The sequence below is a fragment of the Typha latifolia genome, chromosome 13 (genome assembly GCF_019914945.1).
Source record: "Typha latifolia isolate L0001 chromosome 13, TyphaL0001v2, whole genome shotgun sequence".
Taxonomy (NCBI): domain Eukaryota; kingdom Viridiplantae; phylum Streptophyta; class Magnoliopsida; order Poales; family Typhaceae; genus Typha; species Typha latifolia.
The window spans coordinates 230,814-252,654 of NC_133098.1; the positions used below are offsets into that span (position 1 = coordinate 230,814).

At 38.4% G+C, this 21,841-nt stretch overlaps 4 protein-coding genes across 10 annotated transcripts; 2 read left to right on the forward strand and 2 right to left on the reverse strand.

Moving 5' to 3' along the window:
* Positions 1 to 400: 400 nt before the first annotated feature.
* Positions 401 to 6,920, reverse strand: LOC140799733 (uncharacterized). Its single transcript, XM_073154190.1, has 9 exons — positions 6,358 to 6,920; positions 5,129 to 5,272; positions 3,858 to 4,277; positions 3,070 to 3,174; positions 2,177 to 2,317; positions 1,623 to 1,826; positions 1,258 to 1,350; positions 1,061 to 1,172; positions 401 to 680 (listed from the first exon to the last, which is right to left on the reverse strand). The coding sequence occupies exons 1-9, from the start codon at positions 6,805 to 6,807 to the stop codon at positions 637 to 639; spliced, it is 1,713 nt and encodes a 570-aa protein (XP_073010291.1). The 5' UTR covers positions 6,808 to 6,920; the 3' UTR covers positions 401 to 636.
* Positions 6,921 to 7,309: 389 nt separating this feature from the next.
* On the reverse strand, positions 7,310 to 7,916 carry LOC140800119 (non-classical arabinogalactan protein 31-like). The gene is made up of 2 exons (XM_073154782.1): positions 7,733 to 7,916; positions 7,310 to 7,626 (listed from the first exon to the last, which is right to left on the reverse strand). The coding sequence occupies exons 1-2, from the start codon at positions 7,914 to 7,916 to the stop codon at positions 7,310 to 7,312; spliced, it is 501 nt and encodes a 166-aa protein (XP_073010883.1).
* Positions 7,917 to 12,279: 4,363 nt separating this feature from the next.
* LOC140799505 (bZIP transcription factor TGA10-like) lies at positions 12,280 to 17,121 on the forward strand. 7 transcript variants are annotated; one of them, XM_073153826.1, is made up of 11 exons: positions 12,280 to 12,581; positions 12,784 to 12,878; positions 13,647 to 13,699; positions 13,809 to 13,952; positions 14,053 to 14,118; positions 14,223 to 14,282; positions 14,360 to 14,437; positions 14,537 to 14,597; positions 14,738 to 15,009; positions 15,724 to 15,963; positions 16,692 to 17,121. In XM_073153826.1, exons 1-11 carry the CDS (start codon positions 12,547 to 12,549, stop codon positions 16,839 to 16,841), a joined length of 1,254 nt encoding a protein of 417 aa, XP_073009927.1. In that variant the 5' UTR covers positions 12,280 to 12,546; the 3' UTR covers positions 16,842 to 17,121. The 7 variants fall into 7 exon arrangements, with proteins under 7 accessions (XP_073009927.1, XP_073009924.1, XP_073009925.1 ...); XM_073153823.1 differs by having other exon boundaries at positions 12,280 to 12,543; positions 12,781 to 12,878; XM_073153824.1 differs by having other exon boundaries at positions 12,280 to 12,543.
* Positions 17,122 to 18,034: 913 nt separating this feature from the next.
* Positions 18,035 to 21,086, forward strand: LOC140800315 (ribosome biogenesis protein BRX1 homolog 1-like). The gene is made up of 8 exons (XM_073155036.1): positions 18,035 to 18,343; positions 18,427 to 18,568; positions 18,970 to 19,048; positions 19,197 to 19,321; positions 19,658 to 19,759; positions 19,944 to 20,012; positions 20,105 to 20,203; positions 20,619 to 21,086. Exons 1-8 carry the CDS (start codon positions 18,159 to 18,161, stop codon positions 20,748 to 20,750), a joined length of 933 nt encoding a protein of 310 aa, XP_073011137.1. The 5' UTR covers positions 18,035 to 18,158; the 3' UTR covers positions 20,751 to 21,086.
* The last annotated feature ends 755 nt before the right edge of the window (positions 21,087 to 21,841 follow it).

The following is a 21,841-nucleotide window of genomic DNA, read 5'->3' on the forward strand; positions in this document are numbered from 1 at the left end:
TATATCACCCTATTAAAGATCACAGTCAATTAACTGCCCCATATCATATTACTAATGTCAGAGAACTTGATATTGACTAATGCCATCCTTTTGTCCTCTGTTTTGCCCAAGAAATACAAAGCATTGAGTAAACCATCAATCATTCTCCCTGCAGCTTCGCTGGGCTTTACCCGCGTGCTTTTATAAGAGAATGAAAAGCTCAGCCTCTTTTTTGCTTCCTTACTGATTTTGGGCCTTGTTACCAACTAAAGGGCTTAAGCAAAGTAGGGCGAAATGCATTTTCTTCTTTGCATTTAAAAAGTATCAGAGCTCGGGTGATTCAACCAAGCGACGAGCAGCAGATTTCGCTGCGTAGGGCTCCTTGAACAACAATAGAAAAGATCAAATGAATACAAAAAGATGAGAATAAGCACCGGAGTCCGCTCACTGAATTCTCCATAACATAGTGATACCATATAAAAGGTAAAAAAAGATCAAAAAAAGAGAGGCAAAGATGCATACCCTCACATAAACCACCACATTATAACATGAAACAGATTAGAAATGATAAGGGCATGCTAAGTCGGCTGATCGGATTTATGACACCAAGGCTATGCATAGTTATGAGTAAGACCTTCTTCTCTTTTACATAGCAGGTCAATCGCCTTGTAGAAAGTAAAGCTGGCGGATTCGCCCAGAAGCTGCCAATCAACATATAAAGGTGAATTCCAGTCAGCACACTTCATGATTCAGTTTGAAACTTCACTGTAGATTATAATTTCTTGATATAAGAGATGTATACATCTATTAGACACAAACAGCCAGAAAGCAAGATTTTAATGAGGATATGATTTCAAGCAATGACTAATATACATAGTTCCCAACATGCTAAATTTGTTCTTGGAAGGACAAGATTTTAATAGAATACATATTTATTTCAGCTAAGTTTGAAGCTATCGATTACCAATAAGGCAAGCGAACTGTCATTTTATTGGAGATAATATATAGAGCTCATACGACGCACATGCAGTATATATGGAAAAGATACAAAAGGGAAAAACAAGAGAGGGCACAGTATTACCATATAGCCAATCTTTGAAATGCATATGGAGAGCAGATAATAACTCTCGTTTCTTATTCTCCTCAAGCTGTACATCCCTCAGATCTCGCTGGATGTCATGTAAAATGGAACTCTGCAAACAATTCAACATATTGTTCTAGTGAAATTTTCTGTCCCTGTGCACAATTGGTAGATCACAAGAGGATTAAATCACGTACATTTTTCCTCTGTGATGCTTGATAAACCTCCGGCAATGAAAATGGATTATGTTGTGTCATCTGCACTGATTGGACCCCAGGCCAGTTTGGAATCTGCACGTCAACATGAAGAACAAAATATAATAAAAATAGCAAGAATAAAGTATAGATGGGTCAGCACCCAGATACAAATTTTCTACCTCAGCCCATGGACAACCATCATCTCCAAACAAATGAGGACAAAAAGATAGTACTTTCCAGAAATGCACACGAATAGAAAAGAAGCCAAGAAAAATATACTGAACTAGCACCTAGACAGAGATGCTTTAAGACACCAGCATAGTGGAAGTAATGGCACAGAGCAACCAAACAAAGTCGCAACATACCAAAAAATTTGTGAACTGGTCGGGATCAAGACATGAAGCAGACTCAGCTTGGGCATCAGAAACTCCTGCAGGATGAGAAAGTGGATCATGAGGATCAACCATTCCCAGAACAAGGGGTTCATTCCATCTATTGATAGTTGCATCAATCCCAACTTGAGCCATGTGTTCCTCCAGTTCCGAGTAGAAGGTATTGTATGGTGCGACCTGATTGGCAAAGAAGTGTAATAATTTAGGTTTTCACAACAGATTAGATGTACGCATATTCAGGAACCTTAATGAGAAGGGGTCTCCTATATTTTTGGGGAAATGTCATATTTCTTGTATGCCATTTGAAAAGTGAATAACATTATAAATGCTCAAATCTACATAATCAACAAATTAAACCTTTCAATTATCATTATCTTCTAGAATAAGATGCTGCTGATTAACACCCAAGTAAGGCACACTTGTGATAACTGAGAAATGTTTTCATTTTTGCAACAGGTATCCTCACTTATTACATAAGATTACAAACCCACATGTTTAAAATACAAGTCAGATAAGGACAAACTCACCTGCAATTTATGATTATCTCCCAATATAAGAGGTCGCTGATTAACACCCAAGTAAAAGATGCACTCCCGACAATTTGCAATACTTATGTGTTTTGCAGCAGAAATTACTTGTACCCTTTCGCAATGCTCCACTCTCACAGCCTACATACAATAATGAACTAGAATTTTCACATTAACAGTATATATTGCATATTGGTAGAGATCAAGAATATAAGAATGTGTATGGAATGATCAGCACAATGGACAAATTTAGTAAGGACATCACACTTGATTCCCACTAGTAAACGCAAACTGATTCTAGGTATAATTTTCTAGCGACTGGACCAAGTGCAGTTCTCAAACATTTATATTAATGACAGAAGATTTGAGATCAATTTGTCTCAGATAGAACAAAAGATCTGGTGGGACAGTATGTTAACTCGACCTGAGGCTGGTCGCTTCAGTGTCAAGCGTCAGGTCTACACAAGGAACATTTTTAATAACGGTGATCATCCTATCAGGTAAATTCAGTAAAAGTCAGCTTCTCTTTAGAATGTGTGAGCATAACTGTAACAGCAATTGCTTACCTTCGTGACATAATTCATCAACATTGGCACTGCCAGAGAGCTTAAGTATCAGCGAGAAATACAAGAATGCAGTTCATAACTCTCATACTTTCACCAAATTAAATAATTTATTCAGATTCTACGATGCAGCTTTCATTTTTGTTCATCTAAAAACAGTAGCTAGTAGTAGATAATGACGTGTATAGTGAGATTCTTGACACAAACTATTTTCCATATTTAATTGGAATTAGGCTCTATCTAAGAAAATTGAGAAAGAAACAGTAACGACATTCTAGAGAACGATAAAATGCTACTAATAGCAAGTTAGTAAGAGACCATAGCACGTACCTTTCCAACAGCTCCGAGAATAATAGTTGCATCAGAACATCCATAAACTGTAGCATACCTAAGAGGTGCTAGAATGTAGATTACTGAGTCATGGCAATTCAAAACCTGCAGTGAGATAGCTATATGTAACAGGAATTTTTAAGATAAGCTTTAGATGTCAAAATCAAGAGTAATTTTAAAAGGTAATAGATATCTTTTACTACTATCATAATACCTTTTTTCTAATAAAAATGAGAGAATCTGTATTGCCGATAACAAAGTACAGTTAGCTAAGGGAAATGCTGAAGAACTTCACTTAGCTCTCAAGGAAAACTGGTGTATAAACTGCTGGAATATTTCCAAAAGGGAGTTTCATTTCCAAAATCGTGAAAATTAAAAGAATTGGGTCAACTGTTCATACGTCAACCACATAGCTTCCTTAACTTAGCTAAGGTGCCTCCCATTGTTATGTTTGAGGTTAAAGGGGAAAAGGTGACTTATTTCAAATGGTTCCATTGTATTATGATTGAAATTTATATGTTGGGTTTCTTAAGATAAGTGGATTCCAAACTGTAAAGCGATGAGCCAATCTTGTTTCGTATCGTGCCATTAATTCTTAAGACTGCAGTTGGATCATGCTCTTATTCATGCAATCTTATGTTTACTACGACAAAGAAATGTGAAGGTCAACGAGTGCAGACCAGACACTTATATAGTTCAACTATGAAAAATCATCAAAATGAAAACATGAATATACATATAAAATGTTCAGATATCCAAACTAAAAGATTTTAATGCTTGACCCTTACCTTTACAGAATCACTCTTAATATCACGTGCCTGCTTGATTACAGAAGTTTTTGAGAAACCCTCCACAAAAATTTGATTTCGAAAATATACAGCATTGCTTTGCACATAATTTCCACTTTGTGTGCTGCTTCCTTGTGATCTTACATGATTCATGGCATCGGCCATAGGAACATCTGGATCCGAGGGACTAACTGAACCATTTTCTTTTAAGGCTGCTCTCTCAGTAGCATGCTCCAATGAAGCAGCTATTGTTTGCAAAATCCACTCATGGACTTGCACAACTGAAACAGGGGCAGCAGGCATGTCTGGATATGAATTTGCAAAAAAAGGAGCTGCTTGGTTCAAGCTTATCCCTTCACAGCCCTTCTCACCAACTTGAATGAGGAACTCAAGGTGTTGAAAGTTTTGTGCTGTTAAAACCTATTGAGAGCAATTCAAATAATAGGTGAAATATGATACAAATCTTGAGCTTAAAGATTTAAACACAAGAGATTGCATGTAACATTTCAGTTGGGAGGCATACAAGCTGCTAACCAAAAAACTGTAAAGTAATATGGTTGTAAATGTTAGGACAGTTCCTGTTGAAAATAATAAGGAAAAAAAGCAACACAGTACCACAATATTATTACAAGGAAGCTATTCAATCTATCAGTGTTTAATTTCTACCAGGCATGTGAATTTTAAGCCTCAGAAAGGAACGCGAGCAATTCTAGGAAGATTTCTCTTATAGAAAAGGTAAGGAAATTTCCCAGTTTCCTATAATTAGATCAGTTGATTGATGCTTGGAAGAGAGACTATGTGCATCTTGTGGTTTGAAGACCCCACATTGACAAGAGCCTCGCTATCATGGATGGTATTTTGATGTTCCACAGAAGACCAAATCATAGTGTAACTTTTACGTCTTTTCAAGGTTTGCTAACTGTAAGTATATTCCACAATAAGCATAAGTGGCCTGAACAGACAAATTAATACAATCATCATCAGAACTTTTTCCATCCAAAATCTTCATATCGTGATCAAAGTTAAACTCTGTTGACCTTTTAAAGAAGTGCACAGTGTATATGATTAATAAACAAAAGACAAGTACTGATATTCTCAGCAAACCAACTACTCAACGAAAACAGATAAAAGGTAGCACGATATATTAGAAAGACTGATAAAAACATACTGCAGAACATTACACCAAATTTACATCAATAAAATGCTAATAGCAACAACAATCACAACCGCAAAGGGATGAAACATTAATATCATCTCCCAGAGTGACATACCAAAGTTTCATCCTCCTCTCCTCCTTCAATGGACTCTGACAAGAGAGCGAGAATATTTCCCATATGCTTTTGTAAATAAGATAATTGATGCACTTCCTCATCAGCTTGTGAAGGCATAAAACGACGGCTATTACTGCGTACAAGCTGCAATTAGTAGGAAAAAATAATATCAAAACAACCAACCTTTGATGAGATGTTTATCAACGAGTAAATATTTAGCATGATAGTAGTTTTAACTTTTAAGAAGTTTGCTGACTCTGTCACTCTTTTCTTCAATAGGGACTATCCAATTTGTTCTCACTTGAAAGAATGGGACATCATTTTGCAACTTGGAGGTTGCTGTCATTATTCATATGAGGAGCAACCATTGGAAGTTCTGTAGGCACAGAATAAGTCTAGAGGAAGGAGAGGAACCATATTTTTCAATTTAGCGAGTTGCCTTTAATTCAAAAGATAAATGTAATAAAGAGCTAAAAGAAGATAAAATCCCAGATACGACTAGTAATTAGTCTATACAGTACCGATCCTAGATCTTTCATACTATGAAATACATTCAGAACATTTAAGCCCCAAAATCCTTCAGGTTTGGAAAAAAAATTGGAAGGATATTTTATGAGAATAATAAAGTATATGCTACAACAACTGCAAGTGGCATAAATTGATATAATCCAATTTTCCAAGAACATAGGCCCCTTCTCCAACTCTGTCCCCATAATTAACATTTCCAATACAAAACATAGAATACCTATGTACTAGCATTCTAAAAAGTGATGCATCTTTAATTGTGAAGCAATTGGCCACTCTTATATCTACCTCCGATCTAACACCAAGTCATACAGGCTCTTTCTATGTGCATCAACATTTGAGACCGTTACTCGTAACTTGAATGACTTTAAATTACAGTAAAATAGGTGACTAATTGAGTCATTCTATTTACCACATCCTCCTTTAGGTGCCGTACACTTTGGAGTCCCTTTTCGCTTCCACAAGAATCGCATACAAACAACCTAAGTAATGAATGCCGAGCAAATATACCTTTGGGATATACTCATGGAACAGGCAACTCCAGTAAATTCGTTAGCCGGCCTCTCTTCTCAAGGATTTACTGAATTACTCTACCGTAATCCACAAAAAAATTAACTACAAATCAATCTCCGTACGATCTTACCCAACCCCAATGCTTACAGCCTAATAATTTGGGGGGTGGGGGTAGGGGTGGGAAGATGTACCTGGAGAGGAGAGAGAACGGATAGGTGAGCGTCGAATGCAGAAGTGGAAGGCCACACATCGGCGACGGAAGAGGAGTCCTTGTGCGCCTTGGGAAGGAGACGCTTGTAGGACTGCAAGTAGAGGAATAGCACGAGGTCCCGGACATCGGCCGTATCGTCCTCCGGATCTGAGGGGAGGACGGCGGCGAGTGTGTCGAGGACGAGGCCTGCATGCTCCGGCGAGATCTGGAGGGCATCGGCAAGGGATCCTGCGTCGATGCGGTGGGGAGAAGGGCTCGGACGGCGGAGGAGCTTGTCCTTGAGGGAGGCTAGGGTTAGGGTTCCGTCGGAGAAGATGAGCTTGGGGATGGGGAGGAGACCATGCTCGAAGGGCTCGCGGCGGGGGCGGAGGAGGAGGGTAGAGGATGGCGACGTCGAGGTCGAGGGTTTCGATGCCGGTTCGTCATCCATGGCTATTGGGGTTTCTCGGGTTGAGCTTCGAAGTCGAGTACTACGAGGGGGAGGAAGGGATGAGAGGTAAGAGAGACAAGAGAGTGAGTGACGAGAATGATGATGAGCGGATCCGGAAGAGTACGGCTTTGAGTAACCGAGAAGGTACACACTTTCGTGAAATTATTCCTTTAAATTATCTGGGCCGACTCACATTCTTGGGCCGCTCCAGAATACTGCTAGGCCCAAATAATTTGACAGCTGTCATTTGTAACTTGCTCTTGGATCTGATCCTAGGCATTTCTCTAAATTATGTGATCAATTAGTTCAAAAAAATTTAAACAAGATATTTGATATCCACACACAACCAGAAATTATCTTTTTTTTAAAAAAAAAAAACTCTGATAAATATAGAGCTGAGAGCTCCTCCTTAAAGAAATGATGCCTTTATTAATATCACCAGCACTTGCTACAAGAGCACAATCATACAACTTTGAATACTTGAAGAAGGCCCATAGGCCCATTAAGGTTTCTTAGGACACAGAGAAGAATTTGAAGGCCCAATACGTATCAAGCCCGCACTAAAGAAGGTCACTGTGACCGAATCCTCCGATTTGGGCCCCTCGTAGATGAGCTTGGCTCCCTTCCCTTTAACCCCAAGCTGAGGTGGCACGTAGCAGGCGCGGCGCGGTGACGACACCACGGAGAGTTGGCACGTGTGGCCCACGTACTTGGCTATCATCTTGGTTTGGACGAGGAAGTAGCCGTTCGCGTCCGTGGTTCCGTTGACGACTACCGCAGTACTGCTGCCGATTTTGCATCTCAGTCGAACTTTCGCTCCTGGTACAATAAAAATGACTTCAGTTAAGATATATATATATATATATAGTGTGCGAGAGAGAGAGAGAGAGAGAGAGAGAGAGAGGTTAATAGAGAAGTAATTAACCAGGTAAAGGAGAAGCGTCTAGGGATTTAATGTAGCCTGCGAAGTTGCAGTTGCAGTAGACTAGACCTTCGACGGCGATGTTATCGTTGAACATCGCTCCGTCGGCCATACGAGAAAGCAAAGCAATAGCAACAACAAGAAGAACAGCAGAAATATGACGCCCAACCAAACTCATCTTCTCCATCTATTATCTCACTCTTTGTTATCTCTGTTGCAAGACACGAAGTAGGGAGGCGATCCGAGGAGTTTATATAGCTGCCCAGTATTGCTGGATTCTTGCCGTGGTTTAGGTTTATTAAAACGATTAATGCCGTAGAACTATCATCATAATATATTTGATGTATATATGTTCCTAAATCTATGGTTGGACTTGGGCCTTCGGGTTCAGACTGATAGGGTTTGAGCTGTCCAACTGCATGGGGATGGGAGCTTGCAGCTCGACGGTGCCGTGCTAATCGGATCTGCAAGCTGTAAATCGCATGCAGTCCGGACCAAAACCCGAAGAAGTCTCTCATCACTTAATGGCATTAAATAATAGCCAGCTATACTATTCTGCACGTACACGACAATTGATGCATGGCATAATATATATATATTAATACATAACTACGAGTAATACGATCTTTCTCCCATCTATTAACATGAATTAGTAGTAGAATAGTAGAACTAACATAAATGTGCTTATTTGATCAGGAGATCTAAGTTCTAACTATAAAATAAAATAAGAAAAACTTCGGCTCTCCCGTCAGCACGGCGTACAGGTTGCGTAGATCATTTGAATTCGCTGAGTGTTAACCGACCACCTCTTATCACGAGACAAAACTGGCAAAAAAATATTTCGATCGAACCAAATATATAAACCTACAATTCTCTTTAATTTTATTTTATCTCCGTGGTGATCTATCTGCTGGCGGTTTATGAAATATTTTGCACCAGCAGATAAATCCAGATCGACTTTGAATTATTACGTACGAGACTTGCTTCGCATTTGATCAACCTCGTGTGAGATTATACCATAATTAAGCAAGCATTTGAAAACATGCAAAAGGTTTTGAAGTCAAAATATCTTCCAAGTTGAATGAGTATTAATTGTCAACGCTACAGTTTGATAGACTTGGACACACGCAAGCTTTTTGAACAAAAGAACGGACAACGAATCATCACACGGCTTTTCCATGCAGTGCCGCGTTAATGCCAATGTTTTGAGTCAATGCTGTTTTTATATGGTCAAAGCCCATTTGGTTGGTGAATAAGATTAGTGGATGATCAAATTAAACGAAGGTGAAGACAAACATTGTGAATATATGGACAAAATGCTTGCCTTCTTATTCATGGGAATGGAAAAATGATAAGATGATGAGAAGACAAACTAGAGACGTGCTTGAGAACGTTAATTTATGCTTGCTTTAATAGCTATCTTATAATGGAATGACGGAGAATTTCGTATATTTTGACTTTTAAGAGTATGTAAATTAACATATTGTCTAGCTTAAAAACTATTTGACTATCATGTACAAAGATGCAATATGATATATAGTTGCCTAACAAAATATATGCAAATATCCCACCACACATATATCTTCACCGGGCTGGAGTGGAAATCCTATGAGAAATTTATGGTGCAAATCTGGACTCTGAGGCCCGTCATATTATATAGTTCAGCTTATACAATTGCATACTGATATTGATTCCTATTTCTTCCTACCCTTCTAATATTTTTTGCTTATATAGGAAAGTTTTAATTATACATGTATGTGAACATATCCGATATCTTCATTTGACAGGCAGACATTGAAATCAAGGGAGCTAATAATCTTATCGTAAAGAGAAACGAAATGCTAATTGCAAGTGGCTTTCTCAAAGTAAGAAAATGTGATTCATATTAGGTTAGAAGTTGAGTTATGTTTTTGAAATCATGGAGGTGCAAAGCCACAGTTTGATTGACACCTTGCACTTTAAATGGACTTTGATGCCTTACCATGAGACAGATAGATATATATATATATATATATATATACATAACTGATCATTTTCTTCAGCTTAGGTGTATGTATTTGGAAGCTAAAATAGTTGATTAGCTATAACATATACCTAATAATGTACGAAAGTCAGCTATTATGAGCACACAATAGAGTTTTTTTTGGGGGGGTCAGAGACCTAACAGCTACATTGTTAATCTGATCTGTGACCATGCAGATGATAAGGAGGTACTAATTATTTTAAAAAGAAGACATTGGAGGTTGATAACCTAATCCCTGTTAACTAAATCATTATATCGTTCCTTTACTTGGTAAGTTTTTCGTATCCAATTTTTGGTGGACGTGAAGTTAGATCAATTTGCCGAGATTATCATAAAAAGTGCAATTTTCGAATTCTGGCCAGTTTTTAACATTCGTACCTTCAAAATTAAAAAAAACATAGCAGCAGGCATATATAGTTTTTCATATTTTGTGTACGAATCTCTTGTTTATTTCTCCTTGTTGTAATCAATAGGTGACATTATATACTTGGGATGATATCCTTGCTGTTCTTAGACACATATTATCAAGCTCATAAGCAACTCGTTGTCTGCATTCATATTTAGATGTAGATGTGATCAATTCGCTGACTAAATTTAAGAGGAGTCGATGGGAAAGAGATAGAAGCCCTTGATTGCTCCAAATATCTTACTTTCATCAAAGTCCACGGAGCTAAGCGAATTGGATTCATTCATGCAGGTGTTTAGATACACCTTCCACATATGTATAATGTGAAATCTCTAATCGTTCTAGGAGTCAACGACAAGGAATATGCTCAATATTATGTCCATATTACTTGTAATTTAACCATTTAAAAAACAATGGTATAACCCCAGTGATGGTGACAGTTGAATTTATTATAGGGTCGTTGAAATGGTGATGTTTACTCTCACATATTTCTTCTTCCAATTGGTTACATGAATAGTCAAAACTTCCAAAACACATGTCACACGAAAATAATCTCTCTTGGTTTGGTTTTGTTAAAAGGATTATAAAATGTGCAAATATATAAATTATGCTTCTAAATTTTTGTCGAGTTCTTTGATAGTGCCATCAAGCATTTATTACCTAACCTTTGCAAGGAGGAGACATATAGGCCTGGTCTTATATATGCTTATGATGGTATAACGTTTGCGTGTCTCAATCTAATTATCCAGAGGGGAGATGCTTGGGATGGCAGAGTTGACATAAATTGTCATTAATTTTTTATCATTCAACGTCGAACATTTTTTTCTATAACAAAAAATGGGATTTATTATATATGTAGAGGAAATGCTAGCTTAGCAAGCAAAAATGGACAAGAAATTATTTAGTGCAGTAGTTTGACTGATTTCTAAAAGTGATTTAATTGACCCAAAAAAAAAAAACACTATTCGATATATATGAGCATAATTCTTTTCTCCCCTTTATTGATAGATTTTGATGGTTAAAGTTAAATTTACGTAGCTACTATTACTTTGTTTAAATGCGTTCCGATTCTCTATTCGATGTCCATATCTGGGGAGTTGTTAGAAATGCACAGAGACGGAGACTAAGAAATGGACGTTAACGTAACCCGATCGGCTGGGTCCCACGACCGTACCTGACACGGAAGACAAACCTTACTCATGAGTAATTACGCGGTCCCACAGCTACCTCCCAATTTACTCCTGCCTCCAATCTTTCTCTAGGTCTAACAAAGCGGTCTCTATTTTAGGTGAGTAGAGTTTTTTTCCTTTTTCTTTTTGTCTTTTTTTGATTAAATGCCTCGAGTTTTAAATCCGGTGCGAAAGTTTGAACGAAGCTTCGTGATGGGCCGATCGCAGACGTCCGTTTTCGACCGAGCTGACCTGCTCTGGGACCCACTCTTCCCGGGCCTTCTAAAAGCGCGGAGGACCCGGCTCCGATGCTCATACGTGGCCGGCAGCTAGCGGTCATGCTCGCGTCATGCGTGCGTCTCCTCCCGGAGGGGATCCTACCCGAGAATAAGATATGACCAAAATAGACCCGCGCTTCTCTTAAGCGACTATAAAATATTTCAAATGCCTTTCAAAAAAAAAACTATAAAATATTTCAAAACGAACAAAAAAAGTGACTACAAGTAACTGTTCAACAAATCTATTAATTAAGTTGCTAATTAAATATTAAAAAAACACGGAAATAAAAAACCATCAAATTATAGTAAAAAGGTATTGCAAGTGGAATACCCTAATCCTTTGCAATAAAAGACTTTGCAAATATTTTGCAACCAATGGGCTCACATCCATTCTTTATCTGACTGATGCTCATACCAACCGCCACAATAAGTCATAACGTAATCAGCTGAGGGCATTTTCGTCCAACTCGAAAAGCCAGAGGAACCCGCGGTCGGAAAACCGTATCGACTAGGCGGTATCCTTCTCCTCCCCCGCAGTAGATATTAATTGGTTAGTCTACGGCGGGTCGCTCGCAGTTCGGTTGCGTTGGTCATTTTCACCGCCCACCAGTCCACTCCCCGTAAGTCTTCACCCTTCGCGGATTATAAAGTTTAAAAAGGAAGATTTTTACGATCCCACCACCTCCTCTAGGGCCGAGAAAAGTCGGTTGTCTTGTACCATATCAGTGCAGACTTCGCCAATGAGAAAAAAACAGAAGTTGGTTTCGCCATTAATGGGCTCCGGAATAAAGGATTGAGAGCTCTTTGGGGTGGAATTTGATGGTGATGATGGCGAGTAAAGGGAATTCGAGCCAGGGGAAGCAGCAAGAGCAGCAGATTTCCTTTGGGATGATCCATCCTTCCTCTTCTTCATCTTCTTCCATGCATGCGAGCTTCATGTAATGACTAAAGACCCGGTCATGGTTTTGATGGGAGGGTAGAGCAAAACCCATGTCATGGATTCTCTTTTTCTTCCGTTTGAAAGTTGTTTAGAATCATGAGTTGGTGTCTTTGATGTTTTAGTGAAACCAATATCCCTAGAATTTGATTTCATGCGGTGTTAAAGCTTAATTGTATGTTAATTACATAGAAAAGTAATTGATTTTATTGATTCTTTTGCGCTGATTTAATCACAGAAGTAAGGACAATGGAGCTTATGACTTGGGAGAGTTGGATCAAGCTTTGATCATGTATTTAGAAGGGCAGGACAACTCAACATCTCAAGAACAAAGACGTGAGTATAGAGTTAGTAGTTAGTCTCTTCCAATTACTTTTCTCTTATAGTTTTCAAATGTCCTTTTGGGCTTCTTCTCCCATGTGGATATATATGATCTATCCGATTTCTAAAAGGATATCTAATGTTAGGTCTAAGATTAGATGGTATAGCTGTGTATAGAGAGGAGTAAAGCTTTTCTGGGTCACGCAAAGATCATGGCTAACGGATATATTCCTGTACTGTATTTGACCAGATTCTGACTGATAGGATTAGATTGATGTTTGGATTTCTGGGAATTGGGTTTGCTTTAAGTTTTTCTTTTGGATTTATTTTATGTGTTTTAGTTTCAATTTCTTTCTTTCTGATAGACTGTGACACGTAACAAACTAGTCATGATTTCCTTGCAGATTTATGTACTGTAAAGAGTACCACTGGATCGATTTCAGATGCCCCATTCCTTTCCATTGTTGTCTTATTTGACTCTTTCTTTTTCGCTTCTCTATTTTGAATGGCAGAGAATTCAAGGCTTAGGAATATAAATAGAACTATAACTCAGTGGCTCAATCCCATAATCCGATTCAATTTTATTCACCTCTTCTCTGTCTTTATCTGAGGCTGTATTTGTCTACAGTTATCAGTATATATTTGATTATGTCTGTAGAAACAAAAGGTTGTGCCTTTGTTTTCTCCCAGGAATGATTTGTACTCTATTTACATTTTCCTGCATGTGATGTTCCTAGTTGCACCTTCAGGGAATTTAATGCTTGCAGGTCTTCATGTATGCAGAGACTTTGAACATTTTCCCTTCTCATCCCATGCATGTAGGTTTCTCTACTAAGGTATGTGAAAGAAAAGATCCTTGTAATACATATATATTCCTTCACTCTTCTTTTAGTTGTTGAAGTTTAGTTCAGGTGGTTACATAAAGTGCAATTTGCTGGTTTACAGGGTGGAGGGATTAGTTTGCTCTCTCCGTCAAGCAGTGGACTTAAGAGGCCATCGCCATCAATGCAGACCATGGAGCCAGGCACCTCGAGAGATGACCACCCTTCTTTGCCTGAGCCTGGGAAGGATGCCAAGGCAGTAGTGAAGGTAAGCTCTATAAGTATAAACACCTCTCTCTCTCTCTCTCTCTCTCTCTCTCTCTCTCTCTCTCATTCTATATATGTTCCATTTTGTTCGGATTGGGCAGAAGGAATACAACAGAAAGGGCACGTCTAGCTCAGAACATGAAGGGCCCAAAACACCAGATCCTAAGGTGATCAGCTATATTACCGTAGAAAGGAACTAAATTTAGAGGGATTTCTACTACTTGTCTTCTTCAGCGGTTTCAGATAATGTGCTTGTCTTGCATGTGGGCAGACACTGAGAAGGCTTGCTCAGAATAGAGAAGCAGCAAGGAAGAGCAGGCTCAGGAAGAAGGTTGGTCAACTAACTTGAAGAGAGAAAAAGAAAGCCAGGGAGATTGTATTTTCTTACTTTTTTTTCCCTTTCTGTAGGCTTATGTTCAACAACTAGAGTCAAGTAGAATCAGGCTAACTCAGCTAGAACAAGAGCTGCAAAGGACAAGATCTCAGGTGCAATTTCCACCACTGAACCATTTCTTTCTTCTTCTTTTCCCACTTAAATCCTAGCAGTAGATTCCTTGAGAAAATAATGTTATATATTTTGTGCAGGGAATGTTGTTTAGTGCTGGAGACCAAGGCCGCCCAGTTGGCATTGGCAGTGTCAGCTCAGGTATTCAACTAAACTAGATCTACATGCGTTATAATCTTTCCCCCTCCACCACCCTTTTTTGTGTGTGTGTGGATCAGTTTGATCTTTGATGATATATATATATATATATATATATATACATATAATTGGTTTGTTGTCAGAAAGCGAGATGTTCGATGTGGAGTACGGCCGGTGGCTCGAGGAGCATCACCGACTGATGTGCGAGCTGCGGGCAGCAGTGCAGGAGCACCTTTCGGAGGCTGAGCTGCAGATGCTTGTGGATAACTGCGTTGCTCATTATGATGATATGATCAACCTCAAGAGCATCGGCGTCAGATCCGACGTCTTCCACCTTATCTCCGGCATGTGGAGGACCCCCGTCGAGCGCTGCTTCATGTGGATTGGCGGCTTTCGGCCTTCCGAGCTCATTAAGGTTCCTCCAACCCTAACCCTACTATGAGTTTTTGCCTTCCATGCAATATTATGCAAAGCTATTTAAGCTGCGGTGCTAATATATATATTGTTAGTGATTCTTCTAAGGTCTTAAAAAAAAAGTGAGTCTCATGCATGAATTATGGTTGAAAATGTGTTACTACGTGCCTATATATATATATATATATATATATATATATGTATGTATGATTTGGCATAAACTTTTATCTTTCAAAAATACCAAACTTCGGGTAATGTTATTTGGAACTCATTCCATGAGTTCAAGGTTTAAACTATCCCTCTAATATTAGTTCGGATTTGTTAGTTGGTAGAAGATTTTGACATGAACCTTATGTATTAAAGTAGTCGTGATGGGGGTGAGGAGTTGGTATTATGGGCATGGGAGATGGATGATGTGGGCAAGTCTTTCTTTTTCCCATAATGGGTAGAAGGATAGTCATGCCTTCTTTGTGTCCCATAAAGTTATTCTTCCTTTCTGTCTGCAATGGGAAAAGGAATAAAGCAAAGAAATTATACCCTCTGTTGAGCCGTGCAAGCATGCAATGCTTTCTTACGTTCTACAATAAATAAATAGTCACATTTATTAATTCACACGATAAGTAGAAAAAAAATTTGAATTTCGGATATAGGTATATTATTCTCTTGATCATAAATAATGTTCTTATTTGATGTTGATGATGTGAATATCGTTTAGATGCTCTTGAGGCAAATAGAACCTTTAACAGAACAACAAATACTGGGGTTTTGCGGACTGCAACAATCGACGCAGGAATCAGAAGAAGCCTTAAACCAAGGGCTCGAAGCCCTTCACCAATCCTTATCGGATACTATCACCTCCGACGCCCTGAGCTGCCCGTTTAATATGGCGAACTACATGGGCTCGATGGTGGTCGCCATGAACAAGCTCAGCACCCTCGAAGGCTTCGTTCGACAAGTAAGCTTATGTATTAACTTCGATACTATGTATGTATTTGCGTATTCATTCACTTACCAAGAAACATATATATGGCTACATATGCAACTTATCTTCATTGTTAATTCTATAGAGGTATCACCTAACATCTCTAATAAAAAATTGTTAACAACACGTAAACCCCACAAAGGCCACAACCATTCACTAAGGTGTTAAGCTAGATGGTTAAGTACTGTTCTCGATGTCCTTGTAATTAATCATTGTTATAATGTAGTTGTTGTAAGGGCAATTAACAAATGGATTAGGTGCTATAACTACTGAACAACTAAACAATTTTTTGTCTGCTATGACTTTTTAATCCTCCTGTCCCTATCGGAAAAAGAACATTAAAGTAGGGGGGAAATTATATATACAAGTGGACATGGATCATCAATATAACAATATAGCATTCTTAACTTATCAAGTTGGCCATCCCTACCATTGTAGGACGACAGCTGGTTCTTGCTAAATTAGGTGCATCTGCCTATGGCTCCTAACTAATTAGTAGCCTGGTACGATACTACTGACAAACAATATAATTTATATGGCTTTGAGAGCGTAGTAAAGGAGCTGAACATGGAAGCTATAAGAAATACAAGAAATCCAAAGAAATTATATATATATATATATATAATGTTGTTGATGTTTGCTTTTATATATATCTCTCTAGTTATTATAGCTAACTTTAAGGAAATAATGCATTCTCACAGGCAGATAACCTCAGGCATCAGACCCTTCACCGGCTTCACCAGCTCTTGACGACTCGCCAAATGGCTCGCTGCTTGTTAGCCATTGCCGAATACTTCCACCGCCTCCGTGCACTGAGCTCTCTATGGCTTGCTCGGCCAAGACAAGAGTGATCGATCCTGTGAACTCCACAAACGCTAGGGTAGATATCATAGCTGATGTGCTTCTACGTACTTGGCCTCTTTCACATACTTGTATAGAATATTAGATGTATACATGGATAGCAAGTACGTTGAGTTGATCAAGTATATTATCGACACCATGCCACTTCCTAGCTAGATCTCTTTAATTTTTTGGACTTCTCACTGAGGAAAATTTGCAGAAGCTAGTAAGCATATATAGGAGGTGATCTCTCGTATCAGAAGAGAATAACAAGTTTTAGAAGGATCTCAAGTTCTGTGAGTTTTGGACTGTGTGAGTCAGTCAGTCTTTCACTTGCCCTCTGGATCCTGCATTTGTCTTTGCCATAATTAATTAATTTCGTCTACCTACCTCTTTATTGATACAGTACAATTCTCAAATAAGAAAAGAAATCAAATTGAGATACATACAATTAAGTTACACTCATGTGGTCCGTATAGCATGCAATATTAAACTTAAGAAGTTCACAGTTGACTACACACGTAGATAGCCACGCTTGTTTGGACCAAATCCGTCTGTGTACTGTGTACACATACACAAGCACACTAGACGAAGTCTCATCTAAACCATCCGTTCCTTAACGTCTCCAACGTGCAAAATTTAAAGTTTATCGTACTTCACGCCCTTAATATTTAGGCAAATTATTCAATGATAACTATTAAAGATAAAATTAATCGGAAGTACATATCACTTTTTTAAATTATAAGAGTAAATTAGTCATATTTTATTTTTCTCTCTTACCTATCCATTTTTTTTTATAAAACATAAAAATAATAATAAATTGGTATAAGTTGACACTCCTATTATTAACGAAAACACTTATAAGGATAAGTATACTTAAATTCTAATTTTTTATCCATTAATCTAGTTACATATGTAAAATTTCTTATACACCTTTGAATTTATCAACAAATAAATTATTTTTAATAACTAATTAGTTAGTAAGGAATCATCGCTCATTTATTTATACTCAAGCCCATTATCATATAAGGCCCAGTCTCGAGCAAGTCCAATCTTTGTCCTTTGGGCCCCTTCATATTTGTACTTGAGCCCATATTTACTAATAGCTCATTTTTTATATCAAGCTTGAGTTTTCAGTCGGGTCCACTAATGTTTGTGATTAAGCCCATGTCAATAAAAGGCCCAGACGTGAGCAAGCCCAACCGTCCCCACGCACTTAAACCCCTTACTAAAATCTTCTTCGGCTCCTCCCATCTCGTTCCCTATCTCCTCCGTCTCCGAAACCCTAGTCGATCGCCTCCCTCTCGAGCTCCAGGTTGTCTTTTGCGATGGGAAAGAAGCGCAAGCAAGAGGAGCCGTCGGAAGCTGCAAAGAAGGAGGAATCTCCTCCTCAGAGACCCAAGCGTACTCTTACCGGGTGGAAGGATGGGGAAATCGAGAAGCCGAGCGGTTCATCATTTTTCCGTAACAAAGAGAAGGTCTTGGTCACTTGCTCGCGACGGATCACATATAGGTTGTCTGTTTGTTATAAGCTTTTGGATTGTTTTTAGATTCTTTCAATCGCTGCTTGTTCTTGCTTGATGGATGTTATTGTAGGTATCGGCATCTGATGCTGAATTTGGTGTCTCTTCTGCCTCACTGCAAGAAAGACAGTAAGATCGAGTCGAAGGAGAGCAAAGGGACGACGCTGAATGAGTTGATAGAGCTACGAAATTGCTCTAGCTGCTTGTTTTTTGAGGTATATGATATGCAGCTTTTTTTTTCTTTTTTTGCTATTGTTTATATGAATTTGAGGTTTGGATCCTCAGCTGGTAATGTTTTGGGGCAACGAGTTGTTGAAGAAGAATTAGATTTTGTGTAGTAGATTCATATTATGAGTCCCCGTTTTGCCCATTAATTAGTTAGATAAGTACTTGAGCTTGAATTTTATAGATATTAATTTACCTAATTGGAAATAACATTTCTGGATAATGCCTTACCTTGAGTGCCTATACATAGCTATTACTCTTTCTTCCCTTCTGTAAGAGAGAAGTTGCTTGCTGTTTGGGTTAAAGTTCACTTCGTTCGTTTATTATATGGTGAAGTTGATTTACATTCAGCAATTTGTACATTGATTCTTTTTTCCTTCATGCATATCAGTGCAGGAAACAACAGGATCTTTATCTTTGGATGACCAAGTCACCAAGTGGTCCATCTGTGAAATTCTTGGTTAATGCCGGTAGGCCTCTTGACTTTCGAACAATTTTCTGATTAACTCATATGTTTCCACATGCTCTTTTAGGTTGCATATAAGTAAACTGGAAACTCCATATTTCGTGGTACTTATATCTTACTTCAACTGGCTTTGTATCTTTTCTCCGTGACAGTTCATACTATGGAGGAATTGAAGCTTACTGGTAATCATTTGAAAGGATCACGGCCAATCTTAACATTTTCAACTAACTTTGATAAAGAACCTCACTGGAAACTAGTCAAGGAGATTATAATGCAGGTGATGGTTTGTTTTGCTTACATATATTATTATAATACTTTTTAGCTGCCATAGGACTAGTTAGAATATAAAGAATCAGCTCAATAAGGAGTTATTTAGTTGCAGTTTTTCTTTTGAAGAAAAGGTCAACCAGGAATGTAGTTGGAGGATATAATGTCTCACCGGGCTTTTCTCCAATTATGTGCCTTTTCTTAATTTCTGTTTATGTTCTTGTCTGTTGTTATAATTCCTTTTTAAGAGAAAAATAGAAGGCCTTTTGCTTGCCTTGAGTAGTGTTACAGTGTTTTTGCCAGCAGCAAAATTTTCTGAATCCTAACTGTTTCTCTCTAATTGCAGATATTTGGAATACCAAAAGATCACAGAAAATCTAAACCTTTCCATGATCATGTGTTGGTCTTTTCAATTGTGGATGATCATGTGTGGTTTCGAAATTATCAGGTGACATAACAACCTATAACTTTGACTTGATGATTTGGCATTTTAGTGCACAAGTCTCATGCTAATGCAGGGTCTTATGTTTTAGTATTGAAAATAAAATTTCAGTTCCGTTGATTAGAACATTAAATGAGTTAAATTTGCTCTTTGTAAACTTACCCTGGCAGGATTTGTTCCCTTTGTGCAGATTTCTGTACCTCACAGCGAGACTGATAAAGTGGACCGTGGCGGTCTAGACAAAATGACACTCATAGAGGTATATTTGTTTTTAAAATCCTTATGCAATGTTTCTTGGTCGGGCCCCTAGCTTCTGTTCTGTGATCGTAGTATCTTGATGCTTGTGAATAGGTTGGCCCAAGATTTTGTTTGAACCCAATCAGAATATTTGGTGGCAGTTTCGGGGGCCCAACATTATATGAGAATCCATTCTACGTATCACCAAATCAGGTACGGACCATCTCTTCCTCCTCGGTATGATGTTAGATCCTGAGAATATTATTGATATATCTGTTGACTCATTAAATTACTCATAATTCGAACCTTCAAGTTCACCTTATGAAGTTTGTTTAGTCAAATTGCTCAATATGGATTGTTATTTCTGAAAGTACCTTGCCATCTTACTGAGCAAGGAATGGATGAAACTCTGTAATTCAATATTTCTGTTGTGCCAGGCTTTGAGCAATAGGCAGGGTAGCTTAAAATAGTGCTACTTGAAATAATCATCAGAATTTGACAGACCACTTCCCTGCTTGTTTGTATATGGTTCCTCGTTGTATTCCTTCTTAACATGCATAGGAGAGTGGTGTGGCCATAATATGATTAAAATCTTAAAACTTCCTTTTCTTTTCACTTGTTTAATCAGATCCGGGCTCTTGAAAAGAGGAAGAAAGCTGGAAAGTATGCAAAGAAGGTTAAGGCCAAGACTACGAGGAAGATGCATAAAATATCAAATGCATTGGAACCTGATGAGTTTGCAGACCTATGGAAGGAGTAGCTTTAGTCAGCACATGTTTTTTCTCTGAACCGAATGTAATGGATGCCTACAAAGAGAAGGATTATGCTTATTGACTACAAGAGATGCCTACAAAGAGAAGGATTTTGCTTATTGACTACAAAGAGTTTCAGCAGTAGAACCGGCAAACAAGATGATGAGAAACATAATACAAATATTCTCCCAGATTATCTCTTATCTTCATTCTTGTCTGTTATACATTTAACTAATTTTGTACCCTTTCTCTTCCAAGTTTTGAAGCAGCAATCTTCATTTAGACAATGAACACAGTTGAATTTGTGTGTGTTTGGCTTCTTTGACAATGAATGTTAAACAAAACTCACCTCTCTGCCATTGAAGCAAGTGCTTCATCCTCTTCATTCACAGTCGGGCAGAAACCTACAGATTTCTTTTAGATGATCGGTGAAAATTAAGACCAGTGGAAGTACTCAGTGTCACAAGTAGAAATCTGCAGATTTCTTTTATATGATTGGTGAAAATCAAGATCAGTGAAGGTACTTCATGTCAACTATTATCTGGTTGAATTATTATTATCATCTCAGCCTCCCCCTCCTTTACACCTCGAGATGCATAGTAAGTATGATCGAGACTGAATTATATCTCTTTACATTCTTGTCTGCTTTACTATTTTGATGCACAGGGCAACAAATGAGGCACTTCACAGTTTTGCTCGGAATCTATTTTATATGAATTAAGTACTCTAATAACAACCACCTCCCCCTCCCCCTCCTCTCTCCTAGCTCGAGTGGTTAGGGGGAGGGCCTTATCTTCTTTTTCGATTATTCCTCTTCTTCCTCTCTTTTTTTTTTCCACAGTTTCTCTCTGATTATGTAATTCCTTCATTGGCACCCTTCATCATTATTTTTCCCTCGTCGCCGTGCCTTCTCTCCTCCATAGCAGTAGATCTACTATTGTTGTTTTCTCCTCGCTGTCGGCCGCAGTCATCACAGTATCTCCCCTATCGCCACTTCCTCTATTTCCCTGTATCCTCCCCGTTGTCCGCCGTAGTTTCTACCTCATTGTCATCGCCACCTTTTCGATCACGTCATCTTCAATATTTCCAACCATCGGTT